At 40.1% G+C, this 16,854-nt stretch overlaps 1 protein-coding gene across 1 annotated transcript in view; it reads right to left on the bottom strand.

The window, feature by feature from the left end:
* Positions 1-15,770, bottom strand: part of SPAG16 (sperm associated antigen 16) — a 999,944-nt gene extending 984,174 nt beyond the window's left edge. Inside the window, exon 1 of the mRNA XM_004376284.2 lies at positions 15,627-15,770. Coding sequence (XP_004376341.1) covers positions 15,627-15,753 — 127 coding nt within the window. The 5' untranslated portion in view covers positions 15,754-15,770. The remainder of the gene's footprint in view (positions 1-15,626) is intronic.
* Positions 15,771-16,854: the final 1,084 nt, after the last annotated feature.

The raw sequence follows: 16,854 nt of genomic DNA, 5'->3' as shown, positions 1-16,854 counted from the left end.
ATTATGGCCCTTTCTTCTTTTTGGATGTGTGCATTTATTGCTATAAACTGACCACTGAGCACTGGTTTTGCTGTGTCCCAAAGGTTCCGGTAGGGTATGTTTTCATTCTCGTTTGATTCCGTGAATTTCTTTATTCCACCCTTAGTTTCTCCTATAACCCAGTAGTTTTTGAGCAAGATGTATTTAGTTTCCATGTGTTTGATTCGTTTTCCTTGCTTTTTGTGTTGTTGATTTCTACTTTTATGGCTTTATGGTCAGAAAAGATGCTGTGTACTATTTCGATGCTTTGGATTTTGTTAAGGTTTGCTTTATGGCCTAACATGTGGTCTAGTCTGGAGAATGTTCCATGTGAACTGGAAAACAAAGTATATCTGGCTGCTGTTGGGTGGAGTGTTCGGTATATGTCTATGAGATCAAGTTGGCTGATTGCAGCATTTATATCTTCCGTGTCTTTGTTGAGCTTCTTTCTGGATGTCTGTCCTTCACCGAAAGTGGTGTTGAAGACTCCCACTATTGTGGAGCTCTCTCTCTTTTCAGTGCTGTTAGAGTTTGCTTTATGTATTGTGGAGCCCTGTCATTGGGTACATAAATATTTATTATAGTTATGTCCTCCTGGTGTACTGACCCTTTAATCATTATATAGTGTCCTTCCTTATCCTTTGAGGTGGATTTTACTTTAAAGTCTATTTTGTCAGAGATTAATTTGCCACTTCTGCTCTTTTTTGAGTACTGTTTGCTTGATATATTTTTTTCCATCCTTTTGAGTTTTGGTTTGTGTCTTTAAGGTGTGTCTCTTACAGGCAGCATATAGGCTTACCATGTTTTTTTATCCCATCTGCCACCCTCTGTCTCTTTATTGGTGCATTTAGTCCATTTACATTCAGCATAATTATTGATAGGTATGAGTTTAGTGCTGTCATTTTGATGTCTTTTTGTGTTTGTTGTTCACAGTTTCTTTGTTCCACTTAATTTTCTGTGCTGCGTCATTTTTCTTTATGTATTTTCATGTTTTTCATTGTTGTTGATTTTGTGTTTGCTTTTATCTTTTTATAGCTTTTTATTTTGACCTGTAGGATTGTTAGTTTCCTTTGCGGTTACCTTAATATTTACCCCTATTTTTCTAAGTTTATACCAGTCTTTTATTTCTTTATATCGCCTTAACTTCCTCTCCATATGAAAAAAATCTGTATCTACATTTTTTAAGTCCTTCTTTTTTGTTTAATGTTGTCATCTTTTACATATTGACACGTGTTTCCCTATTTTCAGTTTTAGCTTTGATTTACTTTTGTGACTTCCCTATCTAGTTTGATATGTGGTTGCTCTGTCCTGTGTTCTAGTCTTGGGTTATTATCTGACGTGACTGATTTTCTAACCGGAGGACTCCCTTTAGTATTTCTTGTAATTTTGATTTGGTTTTTGAAAATTCCCTAAGCTTCTATTTAGCTGGAAATGCCCTAATTTCACCATCATATTTGAGAGAGAGTTTTGCTGGATATATAATTCTTGGCTGGCAGTCTTTTTTTTCTTTCCTTCAAGGCTTTATATATGTCATCCCATTGCCTTCTTGCCTGCATGGTTTCTGCTGAGTAGTCTGAGCTTATTCTTATTGACTCTTCTTTGTAGATGACTTTTCGTTTATCCCTAGCTGCTCTTAAAATTCTCTATTTATCTTTGGTTTTGCAAGTTTGATTACAATATGTCTTGATGACTTTTTTTTGGGATCTACCTTATGTGGGGTTCGATAAGCATCTTGGATACCTTCTAATCTTTCATGGTATCAGGGAAGTTTTCTGCCAAGAAATCTTCAACAATTCTCTCTGTATTTTCTGTTATCCCCCCCCCACCCCCGTTCTGGCACTCCAGTCACTCATAGGTTACTCCTCTTGATAGAGTCCCACATTTAATTCTTAGGGTTTCTTCATTTTTTTAATCCTTTTATCTGACTTTTCCTCAAATAAATTGGTGTCAAGTGCTTTATCTTCAATCTCACTAATTCTGACTTCCATTACCTCAATTCTGCTCCTATGACTTTCTATTGTTGAATTCTGACATTTTAATCTTCTGGATTTCTCATTGCTGTCTCTCCATGGATTCTTGCAGCCTGTTAAATTTGTCATTATGCTCTTCTCTAATCTTTTCAATTTCCTCTATTGCGTGTTCTGTTGTTTTGCGTAATTTCCTTCCTAATTTCTTGAAGAGTTCTGTATATTAATCTTTTGTATTCTCCCTCCGGTAATTCCAAGAAATTTTCCTCCTCTGGAAGATTTCTAGATTCTTTATTTAGGGAGCTTGCTGAAGCCATCATGGATTGCCTCTTAATGATTTGATATTGACTGTTGTCTCCGAGACATTAATAAGTTATTATATTTATTTTATGTTTGCTTACTGTATCCTAGCTTCTTGTTTTCTTTTGATATGCCCAAATAGGCTGCTTGTGGGAGCTAGTTTGATTATTGGCACCTTTGAAGCTCTAATGTCCTGTCACCAGGTGGTTAGATCTGTACTAGGTATGTGAGCTCAGGAGTCTACTCACTCCTCCTGTATGGATTCAGCTCAGGTGCCCAGGTAGATAGCCACCAAGTGTGTGGTGTGGGCTCTCACTTACAGTCCTAGACAGGCATGGGTGATTGGTGTAGGCACCAATCTCTGAGCAAGGCAGGGGGCTGACGGCCACCTGAGTGTCCAGGAGGAAGGCGTGTCCCTGCCCCCTACAGCACGTATGTAGGTGGGTTTTGCCACCAGACTAAGAGCACCTAATGCTGTTGGTTGTAAGGACTGGGGGGCACCTCTTATTCACGGGCCCCTCTCGCAGGTTGCTAGATGGCATGGGTGGAGTCACCAGTCCCCAGGCCCCTGATGTGGGTAGGTGAAGACCCTGCTTAATGGGCAGAGCAGTGTCAAATGTCAAGAACCTGCCACTTCACAGCTGCAACAGCTGAAGTTGGACTTCCTGTATATACCCTGTTGTACTGCAGTAATGAGGGCCTATGCTGTTGAGATGGGCCCACACAAGTCTATGCAGGGGGAGAGGCACTCAAAGTCCATGGATCCCTTATGCCTGTGCCTAGGCAAAGGTGTTGTGCCTCCCCTGGGTTCCTGGCTTAGGGGAGCCGGCAGTTTATTTTTTCCCATTTGTTAATTTCTTCACTCTCCAAGGCAGGGAGAATGGCTCCGGGAGTGTGACGGCCCCTACTTCCAGCCCAGGGGACTCGGCAATTGCTGAAGCCGGTCCGGGACCCAGTGCAGAGCAGGGAGCAGGGAGGTAAATGGGAGAGAAGTTTTTCCTCCACATGGTAAGCCGTACACAAGTACTTCTCTTTCGTGGAGGGCTGCTTCTCACTGGTTCTGGGTGGCCATGTAGAGTCTCTGGTGCTGGGTGTCTCTCGGTGTGGAAAACGTGCCTCTGAAGCATGGCTGCTTGCCTGCCTCACCCCTCACCCCCGAGCTGATCAGGCCCGAAGGGCTCAGCTCTCGCTGGGTCAGGTCTGGCAACTCCTCGCTACTTCCAAACCGTCTCTCCCTCCCCCTGCCACTCAGTCCAGTTCCTCAACTCTGCCTTTGATGTTCAGGGCTCGCAGATTGCCATATATAATCGAATCACTTGTTTTTTCGGGTCTTTGTTGTAAGAGGGTCTACTGGAAGCATCTGATTACTCTGCCATCTTGGCCCTGCCCCCATGAAATTGAACATTTTAATGCAGTTATGTTTATGAAAAACTAAAGATGAAATTATCCGACTACACCTTTTGCTGCTAGCTGTAAGAAACTGTCTGTTAGTCTGTCTTCCAAGCGTTAGCTGAAAGTGTCAATAACAACTACTGTTTTCTGTAATAATAAGATAAATATATTTAATAGGAGCCACAGACTCTTCTAAGTGTTTTAAATTTATTAACTCATTCATTCTCATCCTGCCTATGATGCTGGAGCTATTATCATGTCTCATTTTATAGATCAGAAATCAGATATAAGGTCTCATAGCTAAGGCCTGCCAACATTGGAAATCAGCCTCAGAAGGTCTGGCTTTACTATACTAGACTACCTCTCCTGTTATTCTTCTGTATGGAATTCCTTTTCTGTGTAAACACAGTGTTTGCCAATACTCTTCCACAGAGTTCTAAACCTCTAAGGGAGCTGATGCATTCTTGTTACTCAGCCCCATCATAAGCAATCACACTCTTCACTGTCTGCCATGTCCCTATTACCTGCAGAAGACACTAAGCCTAGTTCTGTTAGGACCAATCCTCAAGTACCTGCCAAAGGGCCAGTATCTTCTTGCCCACCATGAATGACTTTCCCAATAATATGGTGAAAAGTAATTTATGCTCAACAAATAACTGGTAAAAAGTAGATTAAACAACCACCACAAAAAATGCTGCACACCTGTAGTTATCCCATAACCTTGAATTCATCCCTAGCGAGTACAGCAAGGAGTGAAATACCTCCCTGTGTGCATTATCTATCTTGCAGAAGAGTTTCCAATAGCATTTGCCTCACTTTAATTCCTCACCAGAAGTCTCCTTAAATGCCAGTAGGCCTCCACTAAAAATATGTCCAAGGTACTTTAGCTTTCACTAACATCCTTCTTAAAGTACCTGTAGCATCTTTACAATGCCCAGTTCTAAAGCCACTCCCACACTTTAAAGTACTTCTTATGGTAGCACTCCACATCCAAGTATTAAAATCTGTATTTGTTATTTATCACTACATAACAAACTCCCCAAAACTTAGGGCTTAAAACAAAAATAAGCATTTACTATCTCACAGTTGCTGTGGGTCAGGAATCCAGTAATGGCTTAGCTGGATGATTCTGACTCGGGGCTTCTCGTGAAATCAGTCAGGATGGCAGCCAGGGTTGCAGTCATCTGAAGGCTTAGCTGAGGCAGAAGGATCCACTTTAAAGATGGCTCATTCACATGGGTTTGGGTGCTGGCTGGAGACTTCAGTTATTTCCCACGTGGGACTCTCTATAAACTGCTTTTGAACATCCTCAAGACATAGCAGCTATCTTCCTCCAGAGCGGTCAATCCAAGACAACAAGGTGTAAACCACAATATTTTTTATGACCAAGCCTCAGAAGTTAAATACCATCATTTCCACAATGTATTATTGGTTACATAGGTCAGCCCTACCCAGTATACGCAGGGAAAACACAAGAGCATAAATACCAAGAAGCAGGGATTACTGGGGGTCATTTGAAGGCTGGCAACCATATTACCCTACTGGGTTACATAAGCATTAAAAGAGTAAATATATGTAATGTATTTAGAATACTGACTGACTTATAATAAATGCTAGACAAGTGTTTGTTGTTATTTTCCTTGCTCTAGAAAGAGCAGTCCCTGGAGAAGGACATCCTGCTTGGTAAAGCAGAGGGTCGCAAAAAAGAGGAAGACCCTCAACAAGATGGACTGACATGGTGTCTGCAACGATGGGCTCAAGCATAGCAATGATTGTGAGGATGGCGTAGGACCAGGCAGTGTTTTGTTCCGCTGTACATAGGATCTCTATAAGTTGTAACTGACCCGATGGCACCTAACAACCAACAGAAAGAGATGACTATCTGTGTAGAAGTCTCATAAGTCTCCCATGCCTCAATTTCCCCATATGTTAAGATGACTGGATAAATAAAATTATTCTCAACCTTTCTCCAATTCTAGATTTATATTTTTCTGAGACATTTTTACTTAAGATTTCCTGAGGCTCAACTAGAGGAAGCCAGTCTCTTTTCCATGGAATAGTGCCCCCCTTCTGAGACAGAGCTATTAGAAGTAGCTGTTGTAATTAGACACTAGCCTTTAAGTCTCCAGAAAAGCAATGCCATTCTTCACTATTGCTCACATGCCATAGTAAATTTCCTAAGAAGGAACTATTCTGAGATCATCTGGACAGACTTTAAGTAAGCCAACTGCTGACAAGATTATTGTGAGTAAGAAATATCAAAGCATGGATTGTTAAACATAGCAATATGTAGAGGAAAAAGGTGATTTGCCCTCAATGCATTGGAAATATCAAACAACAATTGTATACTCCTACACAGAAATATGCTAGGCAACAGCCTTTAATGACTAATAATGTATTCTGCTTCCCCATAACCAAGAAAAATTATATGAGGAAAAAATAACTACTATTTTATGAAGCTTAAAGTCTTTTCACGTGGACCATAATCATATTTATTCTCTCAACAGCCCTGTGAGATTGAATGACAGAGACACAGTCATCTATGTTGAAAATGAAGAAACTGAAGCAGAGATTAGAAGATCTGCCTAAGATCATACAGCTATGAGTAAGAGACAAGTTTCTTCAATACAAACCCCTTGAATTTTCTACTACACCATAATGTTTCTACAGTGACAAGAGGAATATGCAATTTTTTACCAATATAATAGGTAATAATCTCTCATGTATTTGTCATCCAAACTCTTAAGTGTTAAGTTAAACAACAAAAAAACCAAATCAGTTGTCATCAAGTCGATTCTCACTCATAGCTACCCTATAGGACAGCGTAGAACTGTCCCATGGTATTTCCAAGAAGTGGCTGGTGGATTCAAACTACAACCTTTTGGTTAGCAGTTGAGCCCTTAACCACTGTACCACCGGGGCTCCTAAGGGTTATATTACCAACAGCTAAATCAATCACTTAAACAGTTCCATTTAAAGACTCCAGAGAAGTGAGATGTAGAAAAGAGCTAGAGAGCTATGGACCCAAAGATTAAACTGATCAAGGGCAAGAGATTAATGAGACAAAAAAGTAAGGAAGAGGACAAAACACCTAAAATACAAATGGGTATTCTCCATGATTAATATTTTTACATACCCACAGTATTTTAAGTACTCAGAACAACCTCAGTTTAAATATGTCACAGTGTTACTGAAGAAATGTACTTTCAAATGTATGTTTGTATGCATCTGTCTATCTAGCTAGCATCTGTCTAGCTAGCAACACATGCACAAACGCACAAACTATTCCCAAAACGATTCTGTGGCAATTTACAAATATGTATACAGCACAAAATATAAAAGTAAATGAATATGGAAATTGGAGGAAAAAAGATAAATAGAAATAAGATAAAATTAAAGAGGCAATATATGCCATAAGATCTCCTGTACTTTGTTAAAGTGAGTCAAAGTTTTGGCTATAAGCTTCCCAGCAGTCAGAGTAAGGAGTGGAATGTAATCAGAAAACAATTCACAGTGTCCATCTGATGAAACCTAATGAGTTCCTCTGCAGATGCACAGCAATTTATGGTTCCAAGGCTTGAGACAAATTACACTCCTGGGTTCTTATAAAGAGAACACTGTGTTTGTACATATATTGATCCCTCAGCCCTTGGGGCAGCCAGAAACATAGACTGAAACAGAATCTGATGGCACTATGTACTGAAAAAGGTTGCAAAGCACTGCTTTACACAGCAATATTGCCAGAGTAGAAAAGGGTAATTAATCAAGAATTGCCTGAAAGAGAAAATCCTTCACTCTAGTTCTACTTTTACTGAGCAACTTTCTCATCTGTAATTTAGTCTCTTAGGTGATTCTACTCTCCAGGAAATGTCCACAAAACTACAGCTGGTCACAGTTCCCATGCAAAGTTATTTTTCCACTGCAGCATAATAAGCTGGCATTCTGTTTTAAAATCATTTTTCTTTTTTAATGCCAAGCTGGCTGTGACCCCTTAAAACCCTCCCTTTCCTCTATCTGCCTATTATTCCTCCAAAGAATATCTGAAAACTCCACTTCGAAAACTCTTTTTTTTTTCCCACTTGGTGTTTCCTCTGTCACCATGTCTTCTCCTCAGATGCGGTTCTTGCATTTCTGCCTGCTTGACCTTGACGTGACATTTAAAAAGCAAGCCCTAGTTTTCTAGTCTGCTTTTGCCCAGAGTACTGTCTGTGGCTCCCCTTTCCTCCCTAGCTGCAGCCACAACCCACAGCACCACCCACTTCCAGGCCAAGTTCTCTATTCCAGAGTCACACCCAGGCTCCCACGTCTACTGCAATCCAAATCTCCACTTGCTCCAAAAGGAACTGAATAACACCTATAAGTTTGCATAGTGTGAAACTGTTCCCTGGTACTAGGTCACCAAGGGTAAACTAATTGGGTAGTTTCTACACTAGTAGAATCTGCACCAGATTGTGACCTACCAGGAAAATAGGCCAATATGATCCCTACACTGAAATTATCAACCCGTTGGATGAGTCAAGTGGATTCCGACTCATAGTGACCCAGTAGGACAGAGCAGAACTGCCCCACAGGGTTTCCAGGGAGCAGCTGGTGGATTCAAACTGCTGACCTTTTAGTTGGCAGCCCAACTCTTAATCACTGCACCACCATGGCTCCCTGAAACTACCAGGAAGCCCTATGTCCGTCACAGTACTACAGAAGACACAGCTGCCAAGAAGTTTCAAAGAAGCACTTCAGCTGACCTAATAGAGCAGAGCTTAAGATGATAAGCTTAAGGGGATCACAAACAACATTCTATAAATTGACCACAACCAGAAACCAATGAGCAATTTTCAGATCTGAGCAACGTACAAAGTTCCTCACACACTGGTCTCTTCCACTGCTGTATTTGCAGATAGTGATCACTGCCAGCTGCAGTTTCTTTAAAAAGAACTGGAGTGTAACATATAGCTAATTATATTTTACATGATTTCCCAAAACTCCTATAGACTGATATCGCTTTATAATCTTTGCCATCACTTCAGAGCCAATGTACACAGAGGCTTTCTAAAAACCAGCCTGGATCCTCCATGATCAACATTTTACTTACTAAACTAAAAGTGCTGTAAATAGCAAATACCACAGACACATTCCATTTCTTAGAAAAGCCAGCTTAAATAAAGTTAACTGAACAATATAAACCAAAGACAGCAAATAGCTAGCACACTAGCTGCCACTATTTCCACTGTTATTTACTCCCACAGTCTTTCCCACTGAATCTTCATGAGGTTTCAGAATTCTTATTAATATTACATATCAGGAAGCCACTACCACTTCAAAGGATTGCCAAGAGTGGAAACGTACTGGCCACCCCTGCTATAGATAGCCATTGCACGTTTCCTGCCTCAGAAGCTGAAAAATAATTTTCTTTCAATATATGAGACTAATAGTTCTCACAGTGGGTGGTGATTAAAATTTTTTCCATTTTACATGCCAAGACAACCCAAGACACAAGTTCTACATATTATACCTCTATATGAACATACGAAGGCTAAAGGTCAAGATAACTCTCTTGCTACTCCAAGTGTGGTCCCTAGACCAGCATCATCAGCATCACATTAGCAATGTAGAATTCAGCATCCACTCCAAGGTACTGAATGATAATCTTCATTTAAACAAAGTCCCTGAATGATTCATATACACATTAAATGTGTCTAGACTAGAGGACACAGAACAAAACACAATTTTTAATCTCCAAATAGCCTATGCTTTCATGTATGTAAAACTCAGCACTCTGGGTTTAACTAGGGCTTTTGATTTAAACTCTAAGGTCAGATTACCTACTCTTTCATTTAAATCTAAGGGAAAGTCTAATAAGTATCCATGGGCAAATATGGTTTTCCAGAGTATGTAATGATTATTAAGGACTTTACAAATAACTTCTCATTTAGTACTACAAACATTCTGGAGAAGTAGCATTTTATAACAGAGGCGAAAATAGGTTAAGACTTGCCTAAGGGCATGGCTAGTATAAAACAAGACCTGTACACTTGGATTTCTAACTCTTTTCACTACACTAGCATGTATCTTTCAGCTTGAGAAATGCCAAGCAGGTTCTTCTCTTTGGTTTCCTAACTCCAGGTCTTTGTACATGTCATTATATGCCTCAAGTTGCAACAGTAAAGGAGTCTGTGTGCAAAATACTGAACGACACAGGAAGCATCAAAAGAAGATGGAAGAAATACAGAGTTACGGTACCAAAAGGAATTGGTCGACATTCAACTATTTCAGAAGGCAACGTATGATCAAGAACTGATGGTACTAAAGGAAGAAGTCCAAGCTTCAATGAAGACACTGGCAAAAAACAAGGCTCTAGGAACTGATGGAATATCAATTGAGATGTTTCAACAAAGGGATGCAGGGCTGGAAGTGGTCACTTGTATGCCAAGAAAGTTGGAAGACAGCTACTTGGCAACTGACTGAAAGAGATCCATATTTATTCCTATTCTAAAGAAAGTGATCCAGCCAAATGTGGAAATTATCAAACAATATCACACGTAACTAAAATTTTGCTGAAGATCATTCAAAAGCAGTTGCAGCAGTACATCAACAGGGAACTGCCAGAAATTCAAGCCAGATTAAGAAAAGGATGTGGAATAAGAGATAACATTGCTGATGTCAGATGGATCCTGGCTGAAAGCAGAGAATACCAGATAAGATGTTTACCTGTCTTTTATTGACTATCCAAAGGCATTCAACTGTGTGGATCTAACAATTTATGGATAACACTGCGAAGAACAGGAATTCCAGAACACTTAATTGTGATCATGAGGAACCTGTACATAGACCAAGAGGCAGTCGTCCGAACAGAAGAAGGGTATACTGCATGGTTTAAAGTCAGGAAAGGTGTGTTATCAGGGCTGCACCCTTTCAGCATACTTATTCAATCTGTATGCTAGGCAAAATAATCTGAGAAGCTACACGATATGAAGAACACCTAAAGCACTTACTGTAGTCTTTGATCAAAGACTACAGCCTTCAGTACAGATTACACTTCAACAGAAAGAAAACAAAATTCCTCACAACTGGACCAGTAAGCAACATGATAAATGGAGAAAAGATCAAATTTGTAAAGGATTTCATTTTACCTGGAATGAAAGCAGTGGTCCCATGGAAACAGTAGTCAAGAAATCGAATGACACGTTGCATTGAGCAAGTCTGCTGCAAAAGACCTGTTTTAAGTGTTAAAAAGCAAAGATGTCCCCTTGAAGACTAAGGTACACCTGACCCAAGCCACGGTGTTTTCAACTTCCTCATATGCATGCAAAAGCTGGACAACAAATAAGGAAGACCAAAGTAGAACTGATACCTTTGAATTATTGTTGGTGAGGAATACTGAATATACCATGGACTGCCAAAAGAATGAACAAATCTGTCTTGGAAGAACTACAACCAGAATGCTCCTTAGAAGCAAGGATGTCGAGACTTCGTCTCACATACTTTGGACATGTTATCAGGAGGGACTAGTCCCTGGAGAAGGACATCATGCTTGGTAAGGCAGAGGGTCAGTGAAAAAGAGGAAGACCCTCAAAGAGATGGACTGACACAGTGGCTGCAACAATGGTCTCAAGCGTAACAATGATTGTGAGGATGGTGCAGGCCTAGGCAGTGTTTTGTTCTGTTGTACATAGGGTCATTATGAGTTGAAACCAGCTCAACAACAACAATCATGTATCTGCAATTACTCAGCTACAACAATATTTTTAGGAAAAAAAAAAACTAAATGTTCATAACAATACATAACAAAAAAGCAATTAACATAACAAAAGTTAAATTTTAATTAAACCAAGTTATCAATGAACATGACTGTTGGAGTGAGAGATTGGTTACAGATGTCACATAAGAAGACAATCATGTATCTTAGATGGGGCAACAGTTTAGCGTGATCATCATATTTCAGGGTCAGAAATCCTTAATGTTGCAGTTTTTGAAAGAGTTGACTTTCAGACTTAACTCAGAGCTGATCAGCCTCAAAGAGCTGGCTTCAACCCACTCAATTCTCAGAACTTGCCGCTGTGGACAGGGGACAACTGTTTCAGTAATCAGCCAACTTATGTCTACTATCTAAGAAACAAAATTCCTAGTATTAAAATACCTAGAAAGATGAAATACTTATTAAAATCTAGATAGAAGCAGGGAATCCGCTTAGAGAAATAGGTACTATAAAGATCATTTGCAATCTATGATCTCAATGCAACCTATTCCACTTCTCTGACATGAACTAAGTTAAAAGAATTCAATTCCAATCCAAATCAATTCAATTCCAATTCAACTACACACACAGTTCTTCTTCCTCAGACCATAACCACCAGAGTTAGGTCAGATCTCAAGTTAAAGGGCACAGTATTCCAGACTCCCAGGTCTACCCAAGAACTCAGACACCAGTCAAAAGTTCGTAGGCTCCCAGGCCCCCTCACTTCTGACCTCTGTCTTCCAGTACTCCCTGGTGTTCAATAATTCCCTGGAAAGACTCACAGAACTCACACGACACTGTACTTATGATTACAATCTTATTATAGCAAAAAGGATAAAATGAAGAGAGGCATAGGGCAGGGTCTGGAAGGTTTCCCAGAGCTAAGTTTCCACGTCTCTCTCACCACCAACCAGGAAGCCCATGGAGCTTCCATGTCCATAGCCTTTACTGGTATCTCATTATGTAAGCATGACTGAATTAGTCACTGTCTCCCTCTCCCGCCTTGGGCTGATATCAGGAGTCATGTCTTTCTGGCCTGGCCAACCCCTAACAAGAGGTATCTTATTAGCATAAACCCTCAGGTATTGTTTGGAGACCTCATCAAAGACACTTCAATCACTGGGGAAATTCCAAGGTTTTAGAAGTTATCTTTCAGGGACCAAAGACAAAAGACCAAATTCTTTGGGTAAACTTAATTGCAAACACCACAGTAACAGAAACAATATTTTGGGGGTTCCTCTACCAAAAATTCCATGTAGTCCATTACTCTTCCTTGAACAAGGTCTTTCTTCACACTAGTAAAAACAAAATCAATTAGGCATTAAGATTCCTTAATAAAATTCATTCTTGCCTGCATCCCAGATGGAATTGGCCACTCCAAATATTGGTAGCTGAATATTAATAGACAGCCCCTGGTCACTACTACAATTGAAAACCTTACCCAAGTTGTGTTGATTCATAATAAGAGGACTCATTCACAGAAGACAACCAACCTTCCTTCCAAGTTCTGGAGACATTTACTTGGCCCTTTATATATTGCTTAATTAAAATCTAGCCTTATATTTTATAATGCTACAAATATCTTTCTAATGAAGAGTTCTTCAGATGATTCATATACTCCATGACTAGATTTCTTAAAGCTCTGATAACTAAGTAAGATAAAAACTATGTCATACATGTTTGCATCTCACTTTGTAAAAATTTAAAACACAAAAGCAATGATACTGTGAAGCTCCTCAAAAGAAAACTAGGTGGCCCTGGTATATCTAGGAGGTGACAGAGAAAGGTAGTGTTACAGGCATAAGAATTCTTCTTACTGAATACATTTCCTAAAATGCTGTAAAGAACATGGAGCCTTTATTAGTAAAGACATGCCCGCAATGGTGCACCCTAGCTAAGTTTCTTGTTTCGGCCACATTAGTCTGTAAATGCTTTTTTATATTTAAATATTTAAGAACAAAGAGGATGGTGATTATCTGAAGAATTCATGTCAACCTCTTTCAAAGCTCTGATCGATATTGATAGCTCCTTGTTATGTGTACTAGGAGCATCTGCTCAGTCATAAATAAGAGAACTCGAGGACAAAATCCATCGGTTTAGAAGTGATTAAGTATATGTGCAAAGTAGAGGATATCAGATTTCTGATTCATTTGTGCATATTATGAATTTATTTATCCACTGCAACAGCTCAGTGAAATTACCTGAGTGCTGAAGACTTTAAACCCAAGAAAGTCTCACTTCGGCAACTATCATAATTGCCTTAAGAAACAATGTCAAATAATATATCATCAACTCTTAATGATGCATGTGAACACAGCCCAGGGATATAGGGATAACTGGCATTCACAAATAATTCTCAAACTTCATTTTAACTAAGAGTTCAAGCCTCTTCCATGAATAAACCTCTTACATGAACACTGAATACAGAAAAATTGAATGGTTAAATGTTTACTTTTGTTATCCCCTGACTACCATGTGGTTGAAACACAATAGTCAACCAAAGAGAGAAAAGCACAGGGGTTAGATTATTCACACACTGGATAATAAAATCCTTAAAAGTCTACAGTTGCTTATATTCATAAATGTGATTATTCGAAGAAGGTTTGCAAATTGCCAAATGTTGGCAGCTGCGACTCAGTGATTTTTCAGCAAATTAAGTGAACCTGATTTTAACTGCTGAAAGCTGTGCTGTGTTGGAGTCCTATCATTTATTTTACAAAGATGTCTACAAAAAATTACCTCATTGTGTTCTCCTCATGTTAAACTACGTGTTTACAGAAACCATTTAAGTGCAAACAAATATGACACAATGCCAGGTTAGCATGCACTAACAAAGACATTGGATAACTGTATTTTTGATGTCGATATGTGCAGACAAAATTATTTGAATTATCTTTGAAATAAAAAAGGACTATTACTGTAAAAGACAGTCTATTACAGCTATGAAAACAGTATAAAACCTCATTTAAGACACTAAAGCATCCACATATTTAACTATTCAGGCTTATATTCTTGTAAAAATCCTTTCTGCATCCAATAAAATACTACATATTTTCTTTGATCTTTACAACTAAATTCTTCAAAGCTCCATGTACCTTGGATGTGTACCGCGCCTGAATCAGGACAGGTTAATAAGTTTGTCAAAGCGCATAAAAGGAATCAATGCTGGATCTCTGTAGTACTGAATTAAAGCTGGAGGAATCACAGTCGGACAAAAGGTATGATTAAGGGAGATTTAGGAGTTTCCTTGATATCTTTAAGAATAAAAGAGGTAACTATCTCCCTCCTATCTGTCTGACGAAAGGAGCTGTCTCTTATAAACCCTTCCCAGTTCTCCAGTATGATTAATCTACATGCCTAGAAGAGAGGAGCTGTAAACCTAACACAACAAATAGTGAACTTAACTATCCTGCGGAAACCCTGGTGGTGTAGTGGTTAAGAGCTACATCTGTTAACCAAAAGGTAAGCAATTTGAATCCACCTGGTGCTCCTGGGAAACTCTATGGGGCAGTTCTACCCTGTCCTATAGGGTTGCTACGAGTCTGACTCCACCGCAACAGGTTTGGTTTTTCTGGTTTAATTATCCACATGTGGATTACTCAATTTTTCCGATGCATCCACAGATAATCGCTCATCACTACCCGGTATCTTCCTCACATCTCTGAGTCTTGTCAGCTCACCAGGCCATTATTTGGGTGCTCAAGAAAAAATATAATTACTATTATTATTATTAAATAGCCAAAATTAAAATTACCTAGGAAGATGCTACTGCCAAAACAAATCATTAAAGCAATGAACAACTGGACAACTTTCAGGATCAAGGCTTGGGTATTTTGAACTCATTGAGGCCCTATGTCAGAGGTCTTTCACTAGTCTAAAGTTCATGAGGCGGTACTCTTAAGGCTTGAGGGACTGTTTAGGAAATCCACAAAGCGAAAGAGGGTTGGATCAATCTTCTGTGTCGGCTTAACATAAAATGCAATCTGAAGTTTACTGAGTGGTTACTAAGTGCGAGGCCCTGGAAGGGTCGTTTCGCAGCGCCTCTCAAAGAAACACAACTTACACACCTAACTGGTGAGAAACTCGGCTGGTAATTATCAGGGGACTCGGTGGCTTCACTCCCCAAAGGGCGACCCCACCGGGAAGTCTGCGCCCTTGCCCACAGCACCCTTCACCGCGGCCCGCCCCAGCTGGCCGCGCATAAGCGGGAAGGATACGCTCCAGGTAGTAGGCGCCTTCGGCGGCCACCGCTTCCGCGGTATCCGCAGCTGCTGTTAAGCCCATGCCCAACGCTTCTTCCAGGACCCGCAGAGCCGAGTTCCGCATCCCTTGCTGCGCGGCCATCACCTCAGCTCCACGCCCCCGCCCCCCGGCGGCCACCACCGTCCTTCAGGGTAACGGCGAAGACGCTTCCCGAAGGCCCCACGCAGCTCTCGCGAGAACCCGTTCCCCTCCACACTCTCCCCTTCCCTTCGGCCAGCTCGGTCAAGAAAGGGCTGCCCTGACTCTCTGCGCTCCTGCTCTCTGCGCTTCCCTGGTTACCAAGGCAACGCTGTTGCCTAGTTACCCCAAGAGCTCGGGACGCCACTCCTGAAGTAGACAAGCTAAAGATGGGAGAAACAGTGGACTTGGATTAACAATTTCTTAACGCCGCAGCTTGGTTATCTTCGTTTTGACCCAATCACTTCTTTCTCACTTCTCATTTTCTTTGCTAAATTGCCCTTCCCTTAGTTCTTACGTGCCCATCGTCAATCCCCGGATTTTAGATGCTAGCAAAGTTCCAGTTGTCCCTAGGGAAAACTCTTAGAAATGAAGAAGATCCTCAGCGCCTACAGAGGAAAGAAGAAAAAAAAAAGTCCTAGAAATCATAATTCTGAGACTGACCCAAGGAAGCTACCAAATGTCTCCTTAGATGCTGAGCAATAAGGAACTACGGGTAGTCACCTTAGTTAATTCCATTCTTGTCCTTTAAAGCATTTAGCGGAACATCTGTTTTGACTTTTGTTTTATCCACTGGGACTTAGGATAGTATTTGTAACATTGATTCTTGCCAGGGTAAAGCCACTCTCACAAGAATTATGAGGTACAACTGGGCCTAACATAATGTATGATAGATATTTGCCTAGTCATGTACAGCCCTTTTGATATAATAGAATCTTCGGGTTTTTATATTGTATGTATTGGAAGAAACTAGGAGACCCATTTCTTTGCAGATTGTTTTTCTCTTCTACATTTCTTGATAAAAACAAGATGCCAAACCGTGACTCATAATAAAAGCTTCCATTTATAACCAAAAAATAGAAGTGACTTTTTTTCCCCTTGTGGTAAAGTATATATAACGAAACATTTGCCAATTCAACAATTCTTATGTGTATAATTTAGTGACATTGATTATGTTCATCATTTGCAGCCATTAAGTTGTGACTTCTTAATGAGATGATTTAA

This window comes from Trichechus manatus, unplaced genomic scaffold, assembly GCF_000243295.1.
Source record: "Trichechus manatus latirostris isolate Lorelei unplaced genomic scaffold, TriManLat1.0 scaffold00041, whole genome shotgun sequence".
Taxonomy (NCBI): domain Eukaryota; kingdom Metazoa; phylum Chordata; class Mammalia; order Sirenia; family Trichechidae; genus Trichechus; species Trichechus manatus.
This window is presented reverse-complemented; position numbering and strand designations above follow the sequence as displayed.